Genomic DNA, 14,964 nt, shown 5'->3' on the forward strand with positions numbered 1-14,964 from the left:
TTATATATGATTATATATATTATAATATTTCTTTTTATATATATATATGTATGTATATATATATATATATATATATATATATATGTATGTATATATATATATATATATATATATATATATATATATATATATATTATATGTATATATATGCAGCTTATGTCTGTAACAAGAAATATTGAAATTGTAACATATGCTGTTACAAAACCGGTGAATAAATAGTACGCTCGATATATCAAGAATCATTGATTCATACATACTGTTGAAAGATAAACTGAAATGCGAAAGAGGATTTCTTATTAAGGACGATTTTTACTTTTGGTATACAGCGAATTCCATGGAATTTTTCATATAACTCGTTTATTAATATTTTTTCGACTTTATTCGACAGCGTTCGTTTCGTTCGATAACAATTTCTCATTATGTGATTACATAATAGCGAACAGTATAAGTAATTCGATAGCATATTGATAATGTACTAAAATTTACTAATTAGCGAAAATTTTCGGGTTTTTCCTTTGAATTCACTGCATTATGAGATGTAAAATCTTAAAAAAGGAAAAAGTAAAAAACATTCAAAAGATGCGATGCTTTCAATGTATAGTTTATCATTTAAACCTAGATATATAAGAATTAATTGATCAGTGACAGGACTATGATAGGAACCTTATCGTCGTTGTTAGTAATTCACAAAACACTTTTTATGATTTGAGCTGAAGGATGTAAGAAAATAACAGGATTTTTAACGAAAAGATCCATATTTTAGTTTTACAGATTTTGAATTTTACTAATTTTCTACTTTTAAATAGATAAAAAAATGATATGAATTGTGATCGATCTGAATTGGTGGCAATAAAGAATCCAAATTTTTATATATTTTATTCTTCTATCGGTAAGTTAAGAAAGAATTTTTAAAAATATAAATATATATTTTATAATATGTATTGAAAGAATCTTGGTGCATTATTCAAAAAATGTATAAATAAACATTTATTTATATTTTTCTTTTGTAAGATATTTCGTAAGATTTATTTTTTCTAGATTGTAATTTGATTTTAAGATTTTAGAAGAGTGAAAAAGATTTATCTTCTTAGTGTCCTTCAGTTTTAGTCATCTACATAAATTACTATAGTACTCTAGAAATCGTAAGGAATGATCACACTTACTTCGATAATATAAATTATGATAATATTAAAAAATTATTAAACATATTTCTATTTTTGCGTGAATGCTTACGATTGTTAGTTGTTGGTTATTGTTATCTATTTGATGAGAGTTTTTAATGTTATGCATACCATGAGAAAAAAGAAACACATTATTAAATTCCCGATTTTTTTTTTAATATCACTGGAGTTGCTATTCATTTCAAACGCCTGTTATATCTAATTGTTTCTTTTTCTTTTTCTATAGTTCTCTCGTGCGACACACAAACACAGGATAAACTTTTTTCATAGTTACTCGATCCAATTTCGACGATTTCAAATAATTTCCAAGAATAAATTCAAACCAAATCACTTATATTTATATGTTTCGTATAAGATAGTAAGAAAATCGTATTACGACCTCTGTAATGTCAATTTTCTTGGTGTTTTATAATCCAGGATGTAATCTTCTGTTTCTTTACATCCATACTGGAAATATACATCTCGACCAAAATTACCTCTGAATGAAACGCGTTTTGCGATCACCTCATCTAATTCCTCGATACGTGTAATAATAGTAATAATAAATAGTAATAATAAAAGAAGATAAGCAAGTGAAAGACCATTAGGATTGGCGGGCGTGAATGAAGCTACCTGTGAATGAAGTTTCATATAAATATATAAATGTTAAAATGATGATATCTATACATACGTATAATAATATATGAACATATAAACAGAACTCTTTCACAAATAATAATTGAGAACCTCAGTAGCGGTCAGTAGAATAACAAAGATAATGGCAGAATTTTTAATGTCCTACGATTAGATGTATTAAAGGTAAGAGATTCAACATGGTGAATCTTGGAATGTATTGGAGCAAAAAATCTATCAAATAATAGCATGCTTCTCTAATGAAGTGCTATACACAAATCGTGTACATGATTGTAATCAATGTAAACTCGATGCTTTTGCCATACTTCTTTGAACTATTATAGAAATCGTACGATGCTCAAATTGTATGTAGTGATGTTTTACTTAGTAACAGTGTCCTAGAACGAATGAATGCGGTGCGTTGCAAACCTTCTGTACCATTATGAATATTAAAATAATTGGAGAATAAATCCTTACGTTAAATTAAGTATGTATATTTTTCGTCGTCATTTGGTACTTAGGAATACTTTCTATGTACCTAATTGTTTAGATGGTTAACGATATACGTCCATGCTCTGTATTTTATATTTTTATATTTTTCTTATACTAAAATGAAGATGAATGTTATTATTAAAAATTAGAATTTTAGAATATCAAATCATGGTATATTATGGTAGTATCAAAGAGGTTCCACACGCACCCATTCTGCATAGACCAGTACAAATAAGTTTAATACTAATAGTAATAACGAATAAAATAATTGTTCGACCTTACTGAATCGTAAGGTACATCCCACTTAAAAAAGTAGCAGGTGTCCTACTAAATACTGTACCTTTGACGAACTAAACTAAAAAGCCAGAGTACTAAAAACAAATCCTTCTGTGTGTATAAATGTCAGAAACTTTCATGTATCAATATGAATGCTATACATTAATAACAAATTAACTTACACAACTGCCATTGTGATTAACTATTTTTTGGAACATTAGCATGGTCCGATATTCCATGTTTCATCTTTCTTCCTTCGAATTGAAACAATGAGAAAAAAAAGGAACGATTCTTATGAAATTGTTGTACCATTTTATTAAGTAGATTTTTATAATTTGATTGTACATCATTGAATTATGCGCAAGATTTGTAATGTTAAGAAGGTTAATGAACAAAACATTTATCATTTATGTTCGAAAATATAATAATCATAAATGTATGGAATAGCTCTCTAACATAATATTCCACTTGAGAAATCATTATTGTATTAACAGCTTAAAGGTACTTGTGAATAACAATTTTTATTTCTACATGGCTAACACAATTTATTATAACGAGATCAGGTATGTTAAATTGTATCGCATCATTTTCAATACATTGTTTGAAATTGAGATACTAATTCATCTTAGTGCTTAGTAACTAATGACACTATGGTTGTGCTCGATAATTAAAGCAATGTCTATATGTGCATATTTATGAACGACGAATGCGTACATACATAAATATGTAATTGTATGTACGTATATTTTTTGGAGTTCAATTTTACTATCTTTAAGCTGTAAATGTCAGTTTTCGACTTATTCTGAAGCGATAATTAATTCGTATATACTTATTGAACGTTCATTTACTAAACGTACGTGTATGTATATGTATACATTTACGGCTGTGTACATACGTACATACATATGAATTATTATTACATTATTAAAATACGCTTTTCTATGTGTTAACATAACACTTTTTCAGGTAATGGCACATGAAAACGTATTTGGAATGTGAAGAGTTCTATATTGGATCGGTAACTGTTTTATAATGAACGAGAGTAATATATTCATAAAAGAATATGCGTAATAAATATGATGACGATAACGATGGGTACACAAATTATATAAATATAGAAAACAAAGAGTGTAAGAGAGAATGCGATAGTGAGAGCGAGGTTGTTAATGGAAGAAACGCGAAGAAGTCATATTATGAATATACTTGTAAAACAGTATGGCTAATAACAGTCCTTGAGTAAAAAAATATAATGTATGGTCTTGCGCCAAGAGATAAATCGTCTATTCTGACTTGTCTAAATATAATATTTTTATGAAGCAAATTAATAATTGTTTGTTTTACTATGTACCTGTATTATTACGGAAAGTTAATTTAAACAATTAGATAATCAAAATAAGAACACGGCTCGTAAGCAGTACTTATGAAAACACCTTTTTATTTGATGGACATTATACAGAGTATGTTTCAGATTTAATTGTTATCCAAGGACATTTCTTTTTGTGTTAACAATAATTAGACGTATGTTTTGATATTTTCATTGCTGCAAACTTCTTTCCCCATCTTCCATTTTTGAATCATAAATTAAATTCTCTAATAAGTGACCAATAAAAAAGGTAGAAAATATTACAAGTCTACAGGGAAATCAGACTCAGATAATACAATCGAAAGGATGTCTTGTATATCTTCCCTCCAGTAAAGTCATATGTACAATTATTAACTCCTGTGAGACTTCGAGTCATTGATTGTTGTTGAAACGAATAAGTTAACTGCATTATAAAATGAGATTGGAAGTAAAATCGTGTTTTCCTTTTAACTAAATTTCACAAGCTTTTCAGCGTGTGTACAGTCTTCTTTGAGTTTATCTGGAAAAATGTACGAAAATTAATTTTACTTTTGCTATGTATTTAATGCGTTTAGTAACGAAACTTTGTTTTTTAGTGTATGGCTATAATAGACGCTACGTCGAGGAAACGCACCACAGCGGGAATCTGATCACCATCTTTCTTTTACATGTTTGTGCAATGCCAAATACAAATAACTTAAGTATAGGCATGAATTAACATGTTTATATATTTAAGTCTATTTTTGAATATTATTAACACAGTTACACGTACATTAAGTGATTACGATATTAACGAAATACAAGTAGTAAATGTAAAACTCACAATATTTTTTCCCACAATTTCTTCAATACCTAAAATTGTTTAGAACTTTTGTTCCTCAAGACCATGCTTGAATAACATGAGTACAGGCACAGATTCACCGTCGATCTCGCGATATTCCATTAATGCTACAATACCATCAATATCCATAGATTCGCCAGTGAAAAATTGTAGGTCTTTGAAACGACTTAATATGTCTTTCATTACTTTATTTGTGTTTGTTTTGAAAACTTCCACTTGATCAGGAGCTTCCTCTTCCAATTTTGCTACCAATCTAATGAAAATTGCGTTATTAATATTGCTTTAATATTACTAAAGTAATAGTTTACACTACTATAGGAAAAATAATTACTTCTTCATATAATCCTTCAAGTACAAGGTATAGGATTTTTTGTCTGTAAATGCAAAAGTTTCTTGCAGCCGATGATTCATAACTACATCTACACCGGATTCCACCGTTTCTTCCGTTCCTTCATCAGCTTCTTCAGCAGATGGGTTGAATCCAGCAATATCAATGTCACCTGATTTACGAGTGACTACCTAGTTATAAAAAATTTAAGTAAAGATATTAATACAACGAATACAATATAAATAAGTATTCAGACAACTATATAAGTTTAATACACGTTATCCAAATACAATTTAAAAATAAGAGTAAAAAGATAGGTACCTTGCCATATACTTCATATACAACATTATCAATCAACTTTATTTTGTAGGTGTCAGAAAACATTTCATCGCCTGAAATATAAATTTTAAAATAAAAATATGACCTTTAATATAGTAAAATTAATTAATTATATAAAACTTATATTATTTCGTAAAATTTAACTTTATAAATTTTGTATAAAGTAATTATCAAACCTTCAAAATAATCATTTTATTGCAGCAGAGTTAGTTTAAAAAAAGAGTTAATTTAAAATAATAATCTCTACTCTTCCTTAAAATATGTAATTAGTGTCAAATGTATCATTTTCCTAATGAAATGAGTCATTTCAAACATATGGAGAGGTTATAAATTAGAATATTAAATATTCAAGCAGTATGATGTTTCTATAATATGAGAAACCATTAAAAACATGTTTAACTATATATTTTCACATTTACACAATTAAAACCGTAGTCAAGAAACATTTTATAGTTATTACTCTTAAAATTTTGGTCCTCGTGATAGAAACGTCACTGCTAGTCCGTTTGCAATCAAGCGTAATATTTTATTTCTTAGTATATGAAAAAGTTTGAAAAAATATTCATTACACGTGTTATTTAATGATATTCTAAATTTACGTACCAGTAAAAATATCCTTGTAAATCTTCATGTTGGAAGATGGAGAAAGATTTAATTACAGCTAAACTAAACAAGACTCACTCTCCCCGAAAGAACGAACCGGAAGGGAGCGCAGTACTGAAAGATTGCAGCCAACTTCATTGCATTCTTTTATCTTTTACCTGTTTGCCAACATAAAGATCTAAAATCATTATACATTTCCGGAACAAGGCATATCCGGTTATTTTATATATGCAAAAGAAGTATTTTGTCAATTATACAGATTATATTTTTATTTTATTGTAATTAAAAGTAGACGCATTAAAAATCATTTTAATTATCATTTTAATCTTTCGAAAATAAATCTTTGATTTATATTTTTTATGCTTTCAATTTTTAAAATATACTATTAATGTAATTTAATAACAATTTATAATTAATAACTAAATATTAGTTAATTTATACGTTATTTGTTTAGTATATATAAATAAAATGCATGAATATCAGTTATAAACTAAATTAAAAGAAATTGTAAGGATTCAAAAAATCGCAAGGAACATTAATTTTCAAGTAAGGCTTCATTAGAAATTGTAAGTGTTTTGCATAATTTTGTTTCGTTTTGCTTTGCTACCTCTGTTAATAGTGTGAAGAAATATTTAGGCACATTTTAATGCTAATATAAAAATACAATAATGTATGTTACATTGTTCGGACAGAATCAGAGACACTCTACTTATCTCTGTCTATCTCGTAGAAGGGGATCTTTTCTTGTCCTGTATCTTGATTTTTTCAACTCAAAGGATAGATGGTTTTCCCTAGCGAGTGTTCAGGCCTGTTTATATGACCGCGGCTAACATCGCGCTAATTCCGATAAAATTTTTATTTTTGGTTCCAGTTTATAAATTATTGGATATTTTAGAAAAATTATTTTTACATTTATTTTTAATTTATTACTTTATTTCAAAAAATGATATATTGCAATTAAAAAAATTTATTTTAATAGTTAACATTGTAATTATTTCTCCTATTTGTCATATAACTTATATAATTATCAAATATACCCAATTTATTACTTTACTCGGAGATAAGAATAATAAAAAGAGGAGAATTTTATGTTGCAATAAACTGTAAAATTATAACAAGCAGCCATTTTCAAATTTCATATTGATGCAAATACCGTTTTCCTTCCTAACGGTTACTTCCTGTTTCCGAGAAAACAGACCACGTTTGACCATCGACTTAAGTGCATCTGTACGAAATTGATTTCTTGTTCAGGTCTCAATAAATTTTGAAAGTTCGTATCTCATAGTAACAACAAATATGGAGAACGGGCAAGGAGAGGCAATTCCTCAAACAGAGACTCAAACAGAAATTAAAACAAAGGTTGTAGACGAGACTAAAATAAATGATGCCAATGTCGAGGTTAAAGACGAGAAGCCGGTTTCTGAGGAACTTTCCCCAAAAGTAAAATCTGAGGAACCATCTAGCGAACTGTTAGAAAGAATAAAAAATCAAGTCGAGGTAATATTTTATTAATTAACCAATTATTATGGAAATAAGATATCCATTCATTTATATCTCATGATTCAATATATGTATAGGTATAGATATATGTAGATATTCTTCAACGTAATTAAAAAGTTTAATTTTCATAGCTTTCTTATAACATAAATGGCAATAATACAATTTAATTAATAAAAATTTCGATATTTCTAGTTTTACTTTGGAGATGTGAATATGCAAAGAGATAAATTTCTCATTGAGCAAACAAAATTGGACGAAGGCTGGGTTCCTATGACTATTATGTTAAATTTCAAATTGTTGGCCTCTATGAGTCAAGATATCAATGTTATATTAGAAGCCATAAAATCAAGTGAACTTATGGAAATATCTGAAGATAGAAAAAAGATTCGTCGTTCTCCAAAGCATCCTTTGCCAATATATAACGAAGAATATAGGAAGGCACAGGAGGCCAAGACAGTTTACGTAAAAGGATTTCCTTTACAGGACACCACTATTGAGAAGCTTAAAACGTTTTTCAGTGCTTATGAACCAGTTGATAATATCGTTGTAAGTATCTGACTCTTGTGCAATAGATGTATTATTTTCAGATCAGAGTGGAAAAAATTTGCAAATAATGCTTAGATCTTCAGACCATTTTCTTGTTTAATAGATGAGGAAGTATATGGATAAAGAAAAGAAGCTTCAATTTAAAGGTTCCATTTTCGTGCAGTTCAAAACTCTAGAGGATGCAAAAGCCTTTATGGTTAGGGAATCTGTAAAATATGGAGACACTGAATTAATTAAGATGTGGTCGTAAGTTAATCGGATTATATATCTCTGCTATAAAAGTTTTAGTAATATTTTATACTTAATTTAATACTTTGAGATTTTAGATCTGACTATTATCAATCTAAAACACAGGAAAGGGAAGGTAGGAGACAAAAAAGATCAGAAGTAAAAGCAAAGAAAAGTGAATCTGTTGATATGGAATTTGTTAGTATACAATTTATTTTATACATTTATTTTCATAATTAAACATAATAACAAAATGTTCAATTTTTTAGGAGACAACAGAATATAATGATAAAGAGAAAGAAGGCGACAAGGTAAATCTATTTCCAAAGGGTTGTGTGATTTATTTTACTAATGTACCTGATGAATGTATAAGAGAAGATATTAAGGAATGTCTAGGTGAATTAGGTGCGAATGTTGCATTTGTTGACTTTAATAAAGGTGATGCAGCGGGATATGCTCGATTGCAGGGAGAAAATGACGCAAAAACAGTAATTGACAAAATGCATGAAAGTAAAGTGAGTATTTCAAATTATTTTTTGTTATTTTTAAGTTCGTAATATTATATTTTATTTCGTGAAAATTTTTTTCATTTATTTTATAAGATATCTATACGCGGTAAAGATGTAACCTGTTCTGTCCTTGAGAGTGAAGAAGAAGAAAAATATTTTATGAAAGTGAGACAACAAATGGCAAATTCTAGGCAAAGGAATTTTAAAGGAAAGAGAGGCAAAAAAGGTCAGTAGAATGGTGTATATAAATAGCTTTTTTTTAAATAGTACTATTCTTGCTCCGTAATGATGCTTTGCCATGCTAATACTGAGAGATCAGTTTTTTGGATTTCAATGAGTTAAACTTACAAATGTCACTGAACATTTCATGATTACAAAATTTACATGTCATCAAAATGAAGCATATGTAAAATTTGTGAAAATTATGTTGCAGGCCGTAACACACGAGTAGCAAGTAAAAGACGAATGAGTGAGAGCAGTGATGTGGTTCCTGCTAAAAGAGGGAATAATTCAGTTGAATAATTCAGAAATATTATTTATCTTGGAGAAACCAAAACTTGTATAATTATTCAACTAAACATGTATATTAATCATAGTTTTATTATACAGATACTTATTGTATAAAATAAGAAAAGATAGATGTTACACTACTATATATTCAAGGTAGATAAAACTACTTTAAGCGCATATTCTTTTGTTATGCTTCGAGCAGTGTGTATTATTTAAAAAGATAAAAGTACAACACCGTTTATATTTGTAAATTGTACATTATTTCATAGTCCCACGTGTAATTTAATACACTGTTAGCTTATAAGGATATGAGTAATTATATTAATTGGAGATGGAAATGTATTTAGAAATCAGCATTTTATTGTTTTACAGTGAAATTTACAAAGATGTTTCGTCTATTCTGCTACTTAAATTTCACTGTTATTTGTTCAATAATCCCGTTCACACAGCTTAACGAATAGTCATAATGTGCTGATGATTCATACCATTCGCAAACAATACTTGATGAGTATTCCTTTTCTAATCTTTTCTTTGTGAAACGGTGTATTGAAAATAATCGAAATCGATAGTACAATTACGCGACACCGTGCATAGTATGATTGCTATCTAAAGTACAACGTTATGTCCTTAATCATACCAATACGCTTTCATTACTTCATGTGCCTCAGAAAATGCGTACAATCGATTAGATAAATTCGACTATATTAAACAGGTGTTTTTATCTTTTTACATGACGATTGAAATGTCGTTTGCTGTTATTCGTGATGCTTTTCTTCTTCCGGAGAAAAACTTGTCTCTTAGTAGAATGATTGTATTATGTAATATGTTTTTGATAATCAGTCTGGATTACGAAGTATGTCAGGGAACAAATTTATAAAAAATTAATAGTATCTTTAAAATGAAATGTATGTACATATATAGTATCGGTAACATTTAATTTTATCAACTAATGGAAGAATCATGACCATGAGTATCCGTTTGTACGAAAATAAAGTAATTAAAATTATGCAAATAGTATAGAGACAAAGTATCTGAAAAAAAGATAAATCCCTTTATAACATTATAATTTACACCGAGCTTTATAAGTCCAATTTCTTCGTTAATTCTTAATGTATGTATAACACAGACATCAGATTCAGCTTAAAAAATCCTATAAAGACGAATGATATTTGCATAAACGTGGGCGTAATCTCGCCTTAGATTACTTGGTCGAAGAGGTGTAGATAATATTTAATTTAAAGGAAATTGTGTTCCACTTTATGATTACGTTTTGAGCACATGTTGTCACCAGAGAACCATCGATAATTCCGCAAGTGCAGTGCGAGTTCCACTCAAATTGAACCATTAAACATGTAATTTCCTTTTGTTTACTTTAACCCAGAACTTTCACACAACATTCGCATGAGATTCTAATGCGAATACGAGAACTGATCTCTTTCAGTATCGAGTGCTTAAATATACATTTTTTTAGGTTTTGTTTCTCTTTTTCTCTTTAAATTATTTTAAATAACGAGGGATGATATCAAGATAACGAGGAGGCAACGCAAAATTGACAGAGTTCTTCAACTTCCGCTTTATACTATTTATATGCCACATAATAAAGTGGAATATGTATATTCATAGTACAAATAAAAAACAGAATAAATAATAATTCCTGTCCTTTAATAAACAAAGACGAATAATTTTCAACGACAAATGAAACTAACATAATGATTTTTATCTATAAATTTTGTTTTTGATTTTTAAAAAATATTGATATTGATCACAGTGACACTACGAAGTACAATTATCATCATTTAAATTTTAGAAATCATTTCAGACGACCATTCTCTCATACAATTTTCTACGGATCGTGTTACACAGACGTTATTTAATTTATTATCTCTGTGCGATTTTGTGCACGGTTTCCAATACCTGGAGTAGGAAAGACACGAAACCACTTTTAAGTTGTATAGACAAACGCAAATAGAAATTTTTCATGAGCCCAGCGTCAGTTATACCACGAGTTACTCTAATTACATGATCATTATGTCAGCTACGAGAAGAACACTTGAAAGAACACTGATTGTGACAGTTACAGTGTTGACTTATGGATTTTTATCATCGATTCCATTCTTCGTCAAATATACTGTCAGATTAAACAATTTTAGAGATACGACCTTTTTCCAACTTTTGTCTATTTCAATATGCGAGATAAATATCATAGTTTAGAATTTACTTTGCTTTTTAAGTGTAAAATAAAGAACAAATAAAAAGAAAAGATATATCTGTTAGATTTTAATTATTCGACAGTATATTTGTAGAAAATCGAAACCGGCTTCCTAGACACTTGATTTCGTAAATGTTTCATTCTTAGTTAACAATACTGTTCTTGTAGTCAAGTTAAGTATTTCTTGACAAGAAATTAATTAGTTGAAATTTGATGAACTCATTTCGAATCGCTTTGTAATACAACTTTGATAGCATTCCATAGAAGAAACACGTCGTATCCTGCAAAGAAATACACTCAAAATGCTCATAAAGTCTTACGTGCATGATAGAGGAACACTCGTAGTCTGCTAAGTCTTCCTTTAAAGCACTTTGTCTTTTCAGTGACATATGGCAGTTATCGCTGTTTATACATCAGAATAATTAGAGAGTACTTAACATACAATTGAATGTCGCTTTAGAACTCATTGTTCTTTAGAGTTTCCTCCAACAATTGTTGAAAGTAACACCAATAGTCTTCACTCTTCATCGATATCTCACTGCAACTCAAACAGATAATTTTCTTTGTCAACCTGTGCTACGTGTCATAACCAGACACTTGTTAATCCATATCCCTGTAAACTTTTTCAAAACTTAGACTCGCCAGTCGCCGCAAAATCTATGAAAGTCACCTTCTTGGTTTTCATGTTGCCCTCTTGGGGCAACCCCTAATGCTATACGGATATCTCTTGTATTTGCACACGTTTTTTAATAGTATTGGTGCCACTAGTAGTACTCAAGGAGCTGGTCGTTCTCGTGGGAGGTTTCGGAGGAATGGGATCCTTGTGGATGGCGTTGCTGGTCCCGTGGCTAAGTTTCTGTTCACTTTTAGGCTGTTCATCGACATCTGTCGATTGACTCTGAGCAATCTGTTGATGTTCCTGGATCGAAGGGCTTCTTGCAAGGGTAGTATACGATGGTGGAGGTTCTTGCGCTGGCCTAGGACTTTCTGGAGCTTTCATAGACGACCTGGTAGTCATCGGTAGTGATTCTTGCCCGTTTGGCGTGCAGTCCATCGTGGCTCTCTTTTTGTCACGATCCCTCTGATAGTAAATGCCGGCGAATATCAGCATGTTGAGCACCAATAACATGCAACCGATTCCTACGGTGATTGCTAGGGCTGTAGTGGTACTGTAGTAATGACGAGAAGCTAATCTTTGTAAAAGTTCAGCGTCGTCTTCCGAATCGTCCAGAATAGGAGTAATGTCTTCGGTAATACTGTCGTCACCTGTAGATGTGCTGCACGCTGTTGTCGACGAGGCGCTCATCTTGGTTGTCGCTACAAGCGGCAGAGGAGTGTACCACTCGTCTCGAACTGGTCCTGAAAGATTCAACACTTGCATTCTAATTACTCTATTCGTTGGGTGAATTAAACGTTACTTACATCGTGTATGATAGGGACAGGTTTCTTTTAATTGTAATGATCACATAATTGAATTTTTTTTATAATACATAGATATAATTTCAGTACAAAATGTAATATGGCAAGCGTAAGATAGATACAGGTATTCGTGCCAGTATAATTGAAGTTTTTCGTTCCTAATCTTTTTATACAAAGTACTAGTTAATAATATTAACTTAGCTGGTAGATAGTATATATTTCACGCGAATCGAAAACAAAATGTATTTTTTTTTTTAATTTAAATTATTTGAAGAAGTTTTTAGTTTCTTACCTGCATAAAAGTGGTCACCTCTTTCTCGAAAATGATGATGCCGCATTGAGACATCGTCGTCTCCGGGTCGATGCAGTTGTGGTATCAGATTTAGCCAAACCGCCATTTTATGGCCACGGTAGTGGCTCTTCATTTTCGGTTTCATCGCTGAAACGATTAATCACCGATATTATTCTCTAATTACATACGACATATAGTGTATACGCGGCACAAGTATTTAAATAAATGAAAAAAGAAGCGGATAGGAGGAAAAGAAAAGATACGTAGCAGGAATAAACTCACCAATTGTGAGATACTGTTGAGTACCCGTTTCGTATTGTTCCCATGTGAGACCACGGTATCGCGTTTTCTCCTTCGGTGTCCCATAATCCACCGATTCGATTTTGTGTGGCTCGTTCGGATTGCCGGTTTTCGCGAAATTCGTGAAAAACGTGAGAACTGCCTCGGCGACGCCCTGATCCTGTCGGGAATAATTCCGGGGAAAGAAAGCTCCTCCAGCCACCAGTGGCAACCCGAAGATATACGGTATATCCTCGCCACGAATGCTGCCCAGACGCTGAAACAAAATTATTTCGTTCGTTGGTGGCATGTACGTGTAACGTTCGAAACCTGCGGCAAATGCTGCTCAAAACGGTATTCGATATCGACGCCGGAAATTATTTTCAGCTACGGATAACCATTATCGACGAGAGAACTCTTTTTTTTTGACGAGGGAATTCTTTTTTGCCCACTTTCGCCCACTATGACTTTTTATTAATATTACTCACAATCAATTAGGAGAAAGAAATAAACGTGGAAATTCCACGATAAGAGAATCAAATACGCGCAAACTCGAAGACTAAGAGATTTAGAAATTTCAAGATCTAAACGCTTAAAGATTCGAACGAACGTCTCATACTATCTTTTCAAACTATCTTACCCCTTGAATAATTACCACGCTATCCAGATAATTCTTAGAAACAGCGGTTCTTTCATTTAATATATAATATATAAAGTTTGTCCGAAAGAAAGTTTCCGCTCAAAAATTACGCAGATTAACGACCGCGTCGTTCATTATCACGTTTTCCTTTCGAGGACGACTCGATGACAACGAAACAAAAATTCCTGTCGGCCCAGCTGTTCGACGATTAATTATTTTAATCCGATTCGATAATTTTAATTGGAAAGCAGCGTGAATCACGCGGAGACACAGCCAATTCTATTTGTGCGTTCGACAGAATGTCTGGGTCGCGATGCAAATCCTGTTAATTCAGAGCGCAAGCAAATGGGATTTACAGCTGCCTGCCGACTTAAATGTCGCCTGGATCTACTAGAAGCTCGTGGATGGGCTGCAGATCGGTATATGCATGTGCATACATTTGGAAGACACGCCGAAGAAACGAACAGCGAATTAGCATATTGCTGGAGGATCTACCGTCTCGTCTCCTGGCACCCATACAGTCGGATCGTTTAACGGATGAACCGTTTAGCTTTGTTCCGTTAAATACGTTGTAGCTTGTTGAATGAGTCCCAAGTGAATTTCGTTAATGTGGTTTACCTAAGCGTGGCTTCTTCAAGATACTCAATTTACCGGCAAAGAAGCTTAATTTTCGAGTTTAAAGTAACGCTCGGGTCAATGACTCTCGGCTTGTTCTTCGACGTGGTAGTTCCAGCGTGCGTTGTTATCTTAATTCCCGTTTTTAGATTTTTTTAGGGGTTCTATTTGCAAAGAAGTGACCTGAGAACGCGTGTGCGAAT

General features: G+C 31.2%; 3 protein-coding genes and 1 non-coding gene across 9 annotated transcripts in view; 2 read left to right on the forward strand and 2 right to left on the reverse strand.

Annotated features, from left to right (window-relative positions):
- Positions 1 to 3,969: 3,969 nt before the first annotated feature.
- Tctp (translationally controlled tumor protein) lies at positions 3,970 to 6,160 on the reverse strand. Its single transcript, XM_033338331.2, has 5 exons — positions 6,015 to 6,160; positions 5,394 to 5,464; positions 5,076 to 5,263; positions 4,727 to 4,997; positions 3,970 to 4,423 (listed from the first exon to the last, which is right to left on the reverse strand). The coding sequence occupies exons 1-4, from the start codon at positions 6,040 to 6,042 to the stop codon at positions 4,766 to 4,768; spliced, it is 519 nt and encodes a 172-aa protein (XP_033194222.1). The 5' UTR covers positions 6,043 to 6,160; the 3' UTR covers positions 3,970 to 4,423; positions 4,727 to 4,765.
- A 1,027-nt stretch (positions 6,161 to 7,187) lies between these two features.
- On the forward strand, positions 7,188 to 9,558 carry La (La autoantigen-like). Its single transcript, XM_033338135.2, has 7 exons — positions 7,188 to 7,511; positions 7,707 to 8,060; positions 8,164 to 8,306; positions 8,387 to 8,486; positions 8,558 to 8,803; positions 8,891 to 9,023; positions 9,231 to 9,558. The coding sequence occupies exons 1-7, from the start codon at positions 7,311 to 7,313 to the stop codon at positions 9,317 to 9,319; spliced, it is 1,266 nt and encodes a 421-aa protein (XP_033194026.1). The 5' UTR covers positions 7,188 to 7,310; the 3' UTR covers positions 9,320 to 9,558.
- On the forward strand, positions 9,078 to 9,162 carry LOC117158953 (small nucleolar RNA U6-53/MBII-28). The gene has a single exon (XR_004464479.1). It is a non-coding gene; the product is annotated as a small nucleolar RNA U6-53/MBII-28 (small nucleolar RNA).
- Positions 9,559 to 9,645: 87 nt separating the features above from the next.
- The window catches only part of NLG-5 (neuroligin 5), a 361,805-nt gene continuing 356,486 nt past the window's right edge, over positions 9,646 to 14,964 (reverse strand). For all 6 annotated transcript variants that reach the window (XM_076621249.1, XM_076621247.1, XM_076621248.1 and 3 more), the window contains 3 exons: positions 13,510 to 13,783; positions 13,228 to 13,374; positions 9,646 to 12,875 (listed from right to left, as the gene is read on the reverse strand). In XM_076621249.1, the coding sequence (XP_076477364.1) occupies positions 12,229 to 12,875; positions 13,228 to 13,374; positions 13,510 to 13,783 (1,068 nt within the window). In that variant the 3' untranslated portion in view covers positions 9,646 to 12,228. The remainder of the gene's footprint in view (positions 12,876 to 13,227; positions 13,375 to 13,509; positions 13,784 to 14,964) is intronic.

The sequence above is a fragment of the Bombus vancouverensis genome, chromosome 9 (assembly GCF_051014615.1).
Source record: "Bombus vancouverensis nearcticus chromosome 9, iyBomVanc1_principal, whole genome shotgun sequence".
Lineage (NCBI taxonomy): Eukaryota > Metazoa > Arthropoda > Insecta > Hymenoptera > Apidae > Bombus > Bombus vancouverensis.

Bases quoted from the DNA above. Each gene is read 5' to 3' on its own strand.
- La (XM_033338135.2), top strand. From the start codon at position 7,311: ATGGAGAACGGGCAAGGAGAGGCAATTCCTCAAACAGAGACTCAAACA. The intron at 8,061-8,163 runs GTAAGTATCTGA...CTTGTTTAATAG, and splicing joins AACCAGTTGATAATATCGTT to ATGAGGAAGTATATGGATAA. The intron at 8,487-8,557 runs GTTAGTATACAA...TCAATTTTTTAG, and splicing joins AATCTGTTGATATGGAATTT to GAGACAACAGAATATAATGA.
- Tctp (XM_033338331.2), bottom strand. From the start codon at position 6,042: ATGAAGATTTACAAGGATATTTTTACTG. The intron at 5,465-6,014 runs GTACGTAAATTT...TTTATATTTCAG, and splicing joins TTACAAGGATATTTTTACTG to GCGATGAAATGTTTTCTGAC. The intron at 5,264-5,393 runs GTACCTATCTTT...TTTTATAACTAG, and splicing joins TATATGAAGTATATGGCAAG to GTAGTCACTCGTAAATCAGG.